General features: G+C 39.0%; 1 protein-coding gene across 2 annotated transcripts in view; it reads right to left on the reverse strand.

Moving 5' to 3' along the window:
• Nucleotides 1-13823, reverse strand: part of CSMD3 (CUB and Sushi multiple domains 3) — a 1168516-nt gene that overhangs the window by 386151 nt on the left and 768542 nt on the right. For both annotated transcript variants that reach the window (XM_005287288.4, XM_008168301.4), the window contains one exon: nt 8788-8957. In XM_005287288.4, coding sequence (XP_005287345.2) covers nt 8788-8957 — 170 coding nt within the window. The remainder of the gene's footprint in view (nt 1-8787; nt 8958-13823) is intronic.

Here is a 13823-nt window from a genome sequence, read left to right on the forward strand (position 1 = left end):
GCTCCGGAAGTCGACGCTAGCCTCGGTACTGTGGACGCGGTCCGCCGACTACAGCACTTAGAGCATTTTATGTGGGGACACACACAATCGGCTGTATACAACCGATTTCTATAAAACCGGCTTCTATAAATTCGAACTAATTTCGTAGTGTAGACATACCCTTAATGTGTCTGTTTTTCTGTGTCTTCCGCCCAATAGTTTACTCCCAAATTTAGAATTCTGGAATCACTACGGTGCACAAACTCAGTCCTCACTGCAGTTCTAAAGAAGGAAACATCTGTTTGATAGTCACTGAAGACTGATATTAAATTGATCGGCATACAGTAACTATGGATATCTAGTCTCATCCATATGCCACCATGCAACCTCCTTTAGCATTAAATCAAGACAGCACCAATAGCAGAATATACTTGTATGAATCAATGCTGAGGAAGTTATGTATTTATTACATTTCTAACAAAAAAACACACAATACCATTAGTCAGAGCTGCTATATCAAACATAGAAAAGACAGAGAAAATTACATACTAAAAGAAACAAATGGTAAGCAAGTTATATGTTCTGAAATCCACATTCAGCACCCGAGTAGACCAATTCAGAAACAATAGGTGCCGATCCTCCCTTCTCAACCTGGCAGGTAGCAGAAGTAGTAATGATTTATGAGTGTCAAACAGGCTGCTCCTTTATACTGTGGTGTCTATGCTCCAGTTGTTTCTCTGCTTCACAGGAAAGGGTTTCAACACTGGGTGTTCTTGCTCAGATTTATTTTTCCTTGCAGCTTGCAAACTCTGAAAAACTAAAACTAAATGCCCGGAACACAGGCTTCCCTTTCAACCTACTCTTGTAGGGTCAATTTGAACTAGTTGTATCAAAGCAGCCTCTAATCCTAAGAAGGACACAGCCAAGTGCTTGGATTCATCAAGGGTCTCCTTATCTGGTCATGAAAAAATCGGCATGGCATGCTAGACTGATTTCCAAGGCTGAAAAAAAGACTGAACACATTTGTCACTTCAGAAAGCACTCAGAATCAGGAATAGGGATCACAGACCCCAGGAGGAAAGAGACAGAAGTTGAGGAGAGATTACAATTCCTAAAGACTGTTTCTTAGGGCTTGTCTACACTAGGAAATTAACCAGAATAGCTATTGAAAAATAGCTATTATGGAATAACTCCCAATGTGGCCAATTTTAAAGTGCTACTGCACTTTAAATTCACACCCTACCTTAATGGAAAAGCCACTACTTTGATGCTGCCACCATTTTCCTTTTCCACTGAGGGCAATGCAAGACCAATCTACACCGAATTCTGGTGGTCACTTTAAAGTTGTCCGTTTTTGGAACTCAGCTTGTCTACACTTGAACTTTATTTCAGATTTAGGTATGGTGTGAATTTAAAGGGCAATAGCTATTTTGAAATAAGAGTGTCCACAAGGGAAGCTATTCTGGTTAATTTCCTCAGTTATACAAGCCTTCGGATTCAGCTGTGCTCAGTCTCTGCATCAGTAGTCAGAGTAGGATTTTTTTAAACCTCGACAGAAAAGCAGCCACAGAAGACACACTAGAGCAAAGGACGAGTGGGAAAAGCATTGCCATACTATTTTAGCCACTATTTATTAATAATATAGCCAACTCATTGACTTTACTTGTGGTTCACTACAAAAAATGTTCAAGAGATGAAATACCTGAACTCAGCCAAATTTATTAGCTAAAGCCAAAACAGTACAATACAAAAAACAATTCTTATCTCAAAGCATGTTCACCTTGCACAGAAGATGTGATTCAAAGATACACCCCTAAATCCACTTATGTTTATATCAGGTCTGTTTACAAGTTAAAAAGCACTTATTTTGTCACCTAAAATCCAACCCACTAATTTCTCAACTTGTTTTTCTGTTCTTTTCCTTATCTCTGTTTTGAATACCACATTCCAAACCAGCTGGACATAGAGGTACATCCCAACCTGTGACAGAAGGACACACCATTCATGTATCTTGACTTTGACAGGCTTCCTGTTTTCTAATGTCAAAACTTATTTCAGCCGCAAAGTGTTGTGGGATGCTTGACATAGGTGAGCAGAATTGTAGGAAAAGCATGATATATTCACTTAACATAACTGCCCCCCCACACAGACACGATATTATATTAATACCATTCACATAATATCTATTAATGTAGCATGTACTATGCCTAACATGTATGTATTGGCTAATACCACTCAATCCAGTCTTACTGGAGAGGATGGCAAGATCTTCTTATTCGTGGTGTCATTGAGACCAGAACTGAAGAGAGCTGCAAAACATTTAAGGTAGAAAACAAAGTAAATCTTGATGAATTCCCTATGTTCCAAGTTTCTCATACATGTTAATGTGGCTAAATGTATGAACTTCCTACTTCTAAGGTATCTCTCTTCTAGGGAATACACTGATATAACAGACAGACTCCTCCCCAACCCCCCACAAAAAGCTGTTTAACTGTTCTATGTGGGTGAGACAATAAATCTTTTATAAGACCATTTTCTGTTGGTGCAGGAGACAAGCTTTCCAGCTTACACAGATCTCTTCTTCAAGTCTAGGAAAGGTTGTCAGAGGGTCACAGCTAAATACCAGCTGGAACAGATTGTTTCGTATAAGCAGTTAACATCCTGTAAGAGACTATTCAAGTTGAAGTGGCCAGTTAACACCTCTGCAGTCAGAGCCTATTCACTCATTTTAACACAACACAGAGCTCTCCTGGAGTGAACTGTAATGTTACAAGAATCGAACTCACAACATAGAAGTACTTCCCATTATCTTCGGGCTTGTCTACACATAGCGAGCTGTATCTGTGCAGCTGTAGTGCTTAGTGAAGATGCTACCTGTCCTGACAGGAGAGCTTCTCCCATCGGCATAGGCACTCCCAACTCCCTGAGCGAAGGTTCAGCTCCACATAACTACATCACTTGGGGATGTGGATTTTCCACACCCTGAGCAACATAGTTATACTGACATAAGTCTGTAGTGTAGACCAAGCCTACATAAAAATCTTAACCTTCTTGTGTCCTAGTCACAAAGATTCTCAACGGAGAAACCTCACAAGACTTTTGTTTTTTCAGCAAGATAAATAACACACTATAGTTATCTCTCTGTAAAATCTAAGTAAATTGTAAAAAACCTTTGTAGTAGTCAACATCAGCATTATACCCCCTCTCTCTTGTTGACTTCACTAACTTTATCGCTAAATTAAACTACAGTAACGTGGCTCCATATTTTTGTATTTTTGTTTTTTACAGTGGGATAGCTAACACACATTAGTTATCCTTTGATTAAAAAACACACTCTTTTTTTATCAGGGCTTAGCCGTGTTAATCTGTATCCACAAAAACAACAAGGAGTCCAGTGGCACCTTAAAGACTAACAGATTTATTTGGGCATAGCGAAGACATCAGAGTGTCTTCTTCACAAATGTCAGAAAGGATACAGCCCAGATCAGTGGTTCTCAAACTTTTGTACTGGTGACCCCTTTCACACAGCAAGCCTCTGAGTGCGACTCCCCCACCCCTTAAATATATAAAAAAGTGGTTTTAATGTGTAACACCATTATAAATGCTGGAGGCAAAGCGGGGCTTGGGGTGGAGGCTGACAGCTCGTGACCCCCCCATGTAATAACCTCGCAACCCCCTGAGGGGTCCCAACCCCCAGTTTGAGAACCCCTGACCTAAATGATTTTAGTTGCTTCAAACTGTCTACCATGTATGGCACATGTTGGCTTTTTCTTCATGCTAACCACTATGCTTGCGATGCACTTCCAATTCTGGTCTGCCAAGTCACTACTCTCTTCACACCTAAATCCATCCATAAAACTCAATACTTACATAAGGCTCACAGGAAGCAATTCACAGGAATTGTTCAGAGGAAGTTAAACCAAACCAAACCAAAGCTTTAATCTGAACCATCAAGGTTTCCTCATGTCTTAGATTATTAATGATCTTGTGTTGTAACTCATGTTACTCCTTACCCCAATCCATGCATATTGTTTGTGTTCTCACTCATCATTTCCAGTGAAATCCCTGGAAGTTAATCAGAGTTTTGCTATTGACTTTCATCGAGTCATGACTCCACCCTTCATGTCTTCAGTTAGACTATATAAACTTTGGGACTGGGAATATTTCTTTAATTTACAGTAACTCCTCACTTAAAATCATCCCGGTTAACGTTGTTTTGTTGTTACATTGCTGATGAATTAGGGAACATGCTCGTTTAAAGTTGTGTAATGCTCCCTTCTAACATTGTTGGGCAGCCGCCTGCTTTGTCCACTGCTTGCAAGAAGAGCAGCCCGTTGCAGCTAGCTGATGGGGGCTTGGGTGGACCAGCAGCCCCCCTATCAGCTCCCCCTATCAGCTCCCCGATCCCCTAAGTTCCATGTGCTGCAGCCGCCCAGCAGGCTATCAATCGGCAGTTCAGCTGTCCCTCCCCCCACTGCCATGTGCTGCTCCTGCCCTCTGCCTTGGAGCTGCTCCCAGAGACTTCTGCTTGCTGTGCAGGGGGAGAATGGGGGGGCAATGTCAGGGTGTCCCTCTCCCCCCTGCTCCTGCACCCTGCTTACCCCCTTCTCCAAACAGAGCAGGGAGGGGACATGGACAGAGAGAAACAGAGAGAGCTTGGGGAAGCAGCTGCTGTCTCAACGCACTTAAGAGTGGGTCAGCTTATTTAAAGGGGGAGTGTGCATCTCTCTCTCCCTCTCACACACAAGGTGTGTGTCTGTCTCTGTCTGCTATGCTGTCTCCACTCCCTCCTGTTCGTGCTGCCTTGATGAGAGGCTACATTAACAACAATGTGTTAACCCTTGAGGGCTCAGCTGAGTGCTAGTTCATCATTTAGCAGCAAGGCATTCCCTGGGAAATATCCCTCCCTCTTCCACCCTCTAACTTCACCACCTCAACCAAGCTTCACAATCATCATAGCTGTGAACTGTATTAAATTGTTTAAAACGTATATTGTGTATATAGCTATATAATATACAGTTTTTTTGTCTGGTGAAAAAAATTTCCCTGGAACCTAACACCGTCCCCCCCCCCCCTTACATTAATTCTTATGGGGAAATTGGATTTGCCTAACATCGTTTTGCTTAACGTCGCATTTTTCAGGAACATAACTACAGCGTTAAGTGAGGAGTTACTGTATTTAATTTAAAAAAGAAATTATTCCTGAATGAGTACATCCACATGGGTGTTAAATGTGCTCTAATTTATGTTCATTAACTTCACACCTTTAGTTGATTTGTGTTAATTTAGTATCCTCATGTTGACAAATGTTCAGATGCTTTTGAAAATCCCACCCATTATGTGAAATTGTTGTTATAAGAAAGCAATACCTAAGGCAAATAAATAATATAAACTGAGTTCATCTAATGTAAAAAAAAAAACCCACTATTGATTGTGGATTTTCAAGGCTCCTGGTGAAGTTACAGAATTGCTATAGTAAGAGACCCAAATGTTCTTCATATAAGAGGAAGTGTGCATGTATGAACCATCAAATTATTGGTTTGATTAGTTAACTTTGAGATTACAAGGTTGTCCTTTTTTGGACATAGCTTTTCCAGGAATCACTTGGGAATTTGTTTACGTATGACAATGACTCATGCTTAAGGCTCCACCTACAACAAAATTGAACCAGACTGAAAGCACGTAAAATCAATATGGTTTTGAGAGGATTATTTAATGAGCAGGGGAAAACCTGACAAGACACCATGGAACACACAGGTCAGACAAAAACACCTGTTAAGGAGGTCAATAATACAAAGCTATCTCTGCATCATTCAAAATACAATTGAATTGCAGCAGGGACCGGTAAAGATCACGGGTAATTTCTGCTAAATCAGCATAGGAACAGATTAAAGACTTAAAAAAAGTGAGCGAGAGATAATAGCATAAGCTAGAACAATGTGCATTTTTATACAGTTCAGTCATTTTATTCTTAAGATCCTTCAGACCTCTTGGATGTATACTACCTAGGCCTGGTGAGTCTTTGCTTTTTAAATGTATCAGTTTACTCCAGAACTTCTTCTTATGAAACCTTAAGCTCTAAGAACACCTCATCTTTATTTCTAGAAAAGAGTAGGTAAGTATTTTATTTTAGGAAATAAGAGAACTCTACTTTAACAGGAGAAACCTAGAACTAATAGCTACTGCCTACCATCAAATTGCGTTTTCCCCACATCATCTCAGAGATTATGAAATGCAATCCTTCTGTGGACTGGGTCATTTGGGGAGGGATTATATAACTCCACTCCAAGGCCCTGCCCCAATCCGCTCCTTCCCCCAAGGCCCCACCCTTGCCTCACCTGTGCCCCGTCCCCTCCCCCAAGCATGCCTTGCCCTTGCTCGGCCTCTTCCTGCCCCCGCTCCACCCCTTCCCAGTACTTCCCACCCACTGCTGAACAGCTGATCGGCAGGGCCCACTGATCACTTGATTGGAGGGGCACACCGAACAGCTGATCGGTGCGTGGCTGGTGGGTGCTGAGCACCCACTAGTTTTTTTCCATGGGTGTTCCAGCCCCGGAGCACCCATGGAGTTGGTGCCTATGCCCTTGGGTATCATCCTTCCTCAAGATCCCCCTGTTATGTAGTAGCTCTGCCCTGCCTCCGATTCAGGTAAGCGCCTAAACTTTGATCATAATTGATGATGGTGCTATTGCTGCCTGTCAAATAGTTTAGGAGGAATTATAGCTTATTACTGTAATTCAAAGGTGGTGACTTGATATGCAAGAATCCAATTACCAGCTGACACTTTTATTTATTTATTATTCATCCCTATTTAACTCAGAGAAAAATTCTGTGAGTGATATTTATAGCTATTCTTCAGTGTTTTTTCTTCTCCTGTAACCAGGTTTTCATTACTCTTGAAAATGAAGATAAAAGCATATTACCGGTAATTAAATGTAAAAATAATTAAATAAGTAAAAAATTCCAAGCTAATATTTTCTATAAGGTAAAAGGAAAGCTGATGAACATTGAAATCTGTGTTTTTGTCATGGCGACTCAATGATAAATATTCTCTGAACTGCCTGTACACAGATAAAAATGGCATGGCTATAGCAGGGAGAAGAGTTGCATTGCTTCCAAGTTAAATGTCAAATCTAATTCGATACAGTAGAACTTCAGAGTTACAAAAAAGAGAGTCCCTGAATTGACCAGTCAACGACACACCTCAATTGGAACCGGAAGTACACAATCAGGCAGCAGCAGAGGCAAAAAAACAAACAAACCAAAAAAAGGCAAATATAGTACAATACTGTGTTAAACGTAAACTATTAAAAAATTAAAGGGAAAGTAGCATTTTTCTTCCATATAGTAAAGTTTCAAAGCTGTATTTAGGCAATGTTCAGTTGTAAACTTCTAAAAGAACAACCATCACATTTTGTTCAGAGTTATGAACATTTCAGAGTTATGAACAACTTCCATTCCCGAGGTTCTACTGTGGAATGTTTTCATTTTTACTTATAGATAACAGATTTGGATAGTTCAATATTATTTATGGTCATGAGGAATTCCATCCATAATTTTCTATATAAAAACCTACAAAGAAAAATTGGTATATTTACTTTTATCAGTGGTGTTGGCATGTGATCTAAATACAGGCCAGAACCTCCTGAGTCCAAATCTCATCTCTAACAAATCATTATTTTCTCTAACTCAATTCACTACTTGTAAAATACCATAATTGGTAAAATTGAATATTTACATACCACACATGGGTGTTACAAGGATTAGCTTTACTTTTTTTTTTTTTTTTTTTAATGGAAGATAAATCATAAGCGTTAACTCTCTTATCAAATACTAAAGTAACAGGATAATTAAAGGAAACAGTCAGTTACTTTGTAAATAGTAAAGCAAAAAAAACAGGGAATGTAATTTCTGCATTTTTTGGTATTCCTTTGAAGTAGTTCATTTGCGTTAGATTTGATGGAGTTAACATTTGTTTTTTAGTTTTGTGTTTTGTTTTACTTTTTTATAAAGCCTGAGACTATTCATTGTTGTATTGTTTGTTTCTGCTGATTTGCCCACTAGAAACAGTTTAACAGTATTTAACCTGGAATGCAAATCTCTAAGCAATGTATTCAGGTATAAATGTAAATATTTTGTTAGTCTACTCATAAAAAAGTACCTAACAAACATTTTAAAAAACTGTAGTTGTTAGGGTGATAGCTATACATCAAATTAATAATGTTAATATTTGAGATCAATTTTTAAAAGTGCTGGGAGCCAACTGGAATTGATGGCGCTCAACATTTTGCAGCAGGTGCTTCCTACCATGCAATTCCAGACCCCTTATAAGTGCATTCCTTGTGTGCCAGTCAAGAATCATATAAAATTCAGCCTCTCAATCTAATTGGACAAAAATATTTCTTCCTAAACAAGAACAAAACTTTTGAAAATTTTGATGCAAAAACATGAGTCATAGGAGACATGCAACCCTGTTAAAAGATTAGTATGTAACATTGGGAGTAATAAACTTACATACAAATTTAAGACTGCAAAGTATACTTGGTCTTAAAATGTTTTTATGGCTATAAAAACATGGGTATATGGTTAGAGAATGGACATGTAAAGGAATGGGAGACTGTAGACAAGGCAAAAGGTTGACTTATTCCATGTGGAATTGTTTTAGATAGAAGATATGTTACTATAATGGCAATTATTAATATAAATTCACATAAGATTGTAATACTACACACAGATGAACAGCACAATGGCATGGAAGCATTATGAGTTTCAAAATAACATAGACACATTACTAAAGTGACAACCTACCTTAAGAACATCTCCTTGTGCTAAGTGAAATGTTCTGGCTGAAATATTGATTCCCTTCCCTGCTTGTACCTGAATGCTATAAATGCATTCATGGTTGTTTTCATAGTTGAGTGGGTAATTGGGGGACAGCAAAATTCCTTCATTATTTGTTGCAGAGGCTCCACATTCAGCTGCAGGTAAAACAGAATGTTGAGGTATAGCTTAATAGAGAACATAAATATTTGAAATAATGGTATGGGAATGTTAATGCAATCTAACAAAACATTAAGATTTGTTGTTATCTAGAGTCTGGCTATAAAATAAATTCATGACAGTGAATGATTAGAATTTCTTCACCTGAAGATTCCACAAATATTTATAAATGCATAAAATACTTTAATAAACTATGCTAAATAATATATAATAATTTTGACATATGATAATAATTATAAAGAAAATAATGAAAAAAATATTTTAACATGCCTCTATTTTCTATTTGTTTGTTTTTTAGTTCCATCTTTTTTATTTTTTTTTTTCAAAAATTATTGAAGACAAAAATTAAATGCAAATAATAATACTTTGGAAGTCACATGGAAGATCTGCCTACAAAAACATACCAAAAATATCTCTAATATTAATTTAATAAAAATAACCACAATAGGTGGATGGTATAAATTATGGAGTAAAATAAAAAGTTATAAGTTCAAAATTTACCAAACTAATAAAATAGAAGTAATCTAAATAATAAAAGAGTAAAAAGAAAATAATTCCCAGACAAAGTTGAGACTACATAATAGTAATTTAGGGAAAAAATACATTACAGTGATGTAATTATTCCAAAACCAAACATTATTAAACCAGGCAATTAACACTTAAGGTTAAAAACAAAAGAAATCCAAATATCCAAAAATCAAATTTATGGAAATCTGTAGTTAAGGCACCAAATAACCTTAACTCTGACTTGTAGTGATACCTTGTAGTAATCATATGATTATGATTAAGACGTTTTAGTGTTTGTGGTCTCAGAACAGATTCACCCCTGCCCCCCACTGCACCTTGTGTCACTTTAGGACACAGTTAAGGTTATTTGGGTGTCCTAACTGTGCAATTCCACATCTTAAATTTGGATTTATTTTAAATTTAAGCTGAACTTTGAATTTCCTAGATTTATAAAGCTTGTTTGTGGGATAGTTACATCCTCCATGTAATGTATTTGACCCTAAAACACTGGTATGCATTCTCAGCTTTAACTCCATTTTACCATAGTTTTGCTTTGTTTTTAATGTTGGGAAATTTTCTTGGTTCATTATTTTACATACCAAACAAGAAACTCAAAAGAATTACACCATGCTATACTGGTAACAATTTTAGTACATATATGCTATCAATCTTAAAAGTTTGTTTTCATTATTTTTAACTTTTAAAGTCAAATGTACACTTTGTCAGGAGCAGCAGAAATCAGCAAGTGCATAGTGGCCAGATAAGCTGTGTAAAAATCACTAGAGCAGCCAAAGCACCTAGAGGGCATGGCCCAACTTCCTCCTCTCTTCTGTCCTCCAAATTCCCCTCCACAAACTCCCTTTTCCCCAATTCATCCTCCTTGCTGCAGCCTACATTCCCTGTTACTGTGCACACAAACACACCAGTTCCTCCCATGTTCCCCTCTATAGACATATGCATACACACTAGTGAAATCTCTAGTGTCCCCCTCCTGACCTTATTGTTGAATACAGCTGGTGTAATGGGTAGTTTTGAAAAGAAAATTAAGGATTAGTGGTCATCTTTGCAATTATTTTTCACAACTGAAAATACTCCTTCAGTAGAAGCTGATGCATAAAGTTGTCTTCTTCTGAGTTACTTATGAAGAACCACCCTCTTTCAAAATGGCCACCATTTCCCATTGTTCTCAATGGAACGGAGGCTAGCCAAGATACCCCCTTTCAAAGTGACCACTGCCTCTTATTTTTCCCTTACGGAAGCTAATAGACCCCTATGTTTCCAAAAGATGGAGAGAAGCAGGTGAATGTAGGGTGTGGCCATTTTGCTAAGGGCAGCCTGTGTCCTTAGCTGTATTGAGAACAATGGGAGGTAGGTGTCATTTTGAAAGGGGGCAATTCTTCATTCAGTTTTCTCTAGAACATTATTCTTCAACCTCTATTGAAGAAGAAACTTTCATTTATTATGAATAACAACAAAAAAGCTATCATTAGTCCTTTTAAAAAAATCCTTCAAAGTAGATTAAGACAAGGTTTCAGTGAGTTTAAACCATAAGAGTAGTTTGGAGAGTCTACTATTCTGTTATTAAGATCATTAGAGACAAAACAAAGTCTAACATGTGGTGCTAAATTTCTTTCAGGACTTACATTTTTACTTTTTACTTCTTACAGGATTTACAATTAAGCTAATTAACAGATTAACCTGCAAAGTCTCACAAAATGCATTAATTAACCAGAGTAGCTATAATTTTGAAGAGATGCTGTATTTTTCATACATAACATGGAACTGTGACCCACAACTTAACTACAAAATCCTAATAAAGATAATATGATTTATTACAATGACCACCTGCAACTTTAAACTGGGGGACGGGGTGTTTGGATTGCTCGCCAATTGAAGGGAACAGCATTTTATGGCTGGGGGGGGAGGGAGGATGAAAACTGCTGCAAAAAGGGGCAGTGTGGTCACTGACTCATCCCCTGCAAATGCAGGGTTTAAAAGGGGCAGCTCAGTGCCTAAAGCCTTCCTTTTGGGCTCTGTTAATAGATGGCATGATGGACAGTAGGTGCCTTACACCCTGAGCCCTCAGAAGGGAAAGGGTGGGGGTGCCTAAATTGATTGGCTCACGCCTTGAGCCCTCGGTAGAGCATAGGCAGGGTGCCCTAGATTTTTGCAGGTAATAAGGTCTCTGGCCTTCACCCCATGAGTTCAGGGCTGCCATGGCTCGGGGCTTTCTAAGCAATACATTTATTTTAAGATAAAAGCACTACAGAGAAAACATACTAAAAACAATAAAAATCCTACACACATCCTAATAGCTTACCAGGGATCACCTCTCACAGATTCAGCAGGGGATCTGGCCAATGTCAGTTCTTCCAAACCTTCCCTAGGGATTATCCCTCCCCCATGCCCCCGCCCCACCCAATAGAAGGTTCTGTCCACTCCTGGTTAAAAAACAAACAAACAAACAAACAAGACGCTCTCAGTCAGTTTAAACTCAGGCTATGTATCCAAAAGTCCTTTCTTTGTTTCTTGTGCTCTTGAGAATCCAGTATGAACCAGTATATGGCAAGCCTCTCAAGGTCGTGATACCTCTTTGAAGATGTTACAGCCTTTACCTAGTCACCCATGACCATTCTTAGTTCCTGGAAGGCTGTGGTCCACCATAAAATCTCTGGCCCACAGGGATACCTAAACTTAATACTGTAAGATCTCCCAGAGATATTGCAGGAAATTGCCATAACTGTCACAAGATTATCATAGGTTGTGCAGATAAGATTTGAAGATCAGCATACCAAAACTGCCTTGGCCAGGCGAGGATTATCATTATTTTGCCTGGTTCCAGGTTGAGCTTCTTGAGGACTGCTAATATTAATGGAATTGGAGAAACACGTAGAGAAGACGCAAGAACCCTAGAATCAAGAATGCATCTGAAGTGGACCCTGAGTCTGACCCCTTCTGGAGCAGACGTGATGGCACTTCCCATTCTCCCTGGTAGCAAGAGGGTCCATGGTGGGAAAACCTCACTTGTTGAATATCAATCCAATTATGTCATCTGTTATGGACCACTCATAGTTATCAACAAACTTTCCACAGAAGCAATCTGGCAGAACATTTTGAATTCCTGGAAGATGAATCATATGCAAAAGTTCCAGAGACATGCCACTTCCTGACACTCGGGAGTGGATCTTGCTTTGCTCTGCTTGTTCAAGTAAAATATATCAGTAGTATTGTCTATCATGACCTGTATGTTAAGCCCCTTTGTTACTGGTAGAAAGACTGTGAAAGCATTGTAAATGGCTCAGCTCCAGGATGTTTATGTGAAAGGTTGATTCTCATGGGGTCCACAAGTCTTGCATTAGCAAGTTGTCCAAATGTGCTCCCTAGCCAAGCATAGATTGATTCATCACCAGAGCTCATGGAAGAGGAAGGGAGAATGGAATCCCTTTGCAGGCTTTTGTTGGGTCCATCCACCACTTTAATGTCAACAGGACTCGAGGTGGAGCATGAACCAACAGGTCCAGATGATGATTGCTTGATGGATGTAGACTTCAACCACTCTTGCATACAGTGAAGGTAAAGTCTGGCATGCTGAGTCAAGATGCCATATGGCCCAGTAGTCTGAGATACGTTCTCACAGTTGTTCTTCGCTGAGCCAGAAGATTGGTGCATAGGACAAGCACGGCATGATTTTTGGGGGGAAGGAGGCTGGGAGAGAGAAGAGGGAAGATACGTAATTACTATCATGGAGTCCAGAATGACCCTAATGAACTCCATTTTTGTGTGTGCTGGGTTCAGTACTGAAATGTCTTTTCTTATTTTCAAAGCTAGTCAGGAAAATAGAACCTGAATATGGAGGATGAAGTCTATTACTTGTTGATGAGATTCTCCCCAAATCAGCCAGCTGTCTAGTATGAGAACACTTGGATTCCCATTTTCCTCAGGTAAGATGCCACTACCAGAAGGCACTTGATCTCTGAGAGGTATCAACAGGCCAAATGGTAGGACTCTGTGCAAGCAATGACAACCACCCAATAGGAACAAAGGATACCTTCTATGGGCTGCATAGATCACAGTGTGAAAATAGGCATCCTGGAGACTGAGAACAGTGTACCAATCATTGAGGTCTATGGATAGGATAATAGAAGTAAGTGACACCATCCCAAACTTGAGCTTTCTAATGAAAGTGTTTAGTAGTCTTAGGTCAAGACTATCCTCCTCTGCTTTTTGGGAATGAGGAAGTAAAGGAAATAAGCCCCTTGATGAGATTGTTTCTACTGCTCCAAAAATGAAGAGATTGCATCACTAGATGTTGGACACTCATGAGAGGGGTCCCTGGA

Source organism: Chrysemys picta, chromosome 2 (assembly GCF_011386835.1).
Source record: "Chrysemys picta bellii isolate R12L10 chromosome 2, ASM1138683v2, whole genome shotgun sequence".
NCBI lineage: Eukaryota > Metazoa > Chordata > Testudines > Emydidae > Chrysemys > Chrysemys picta.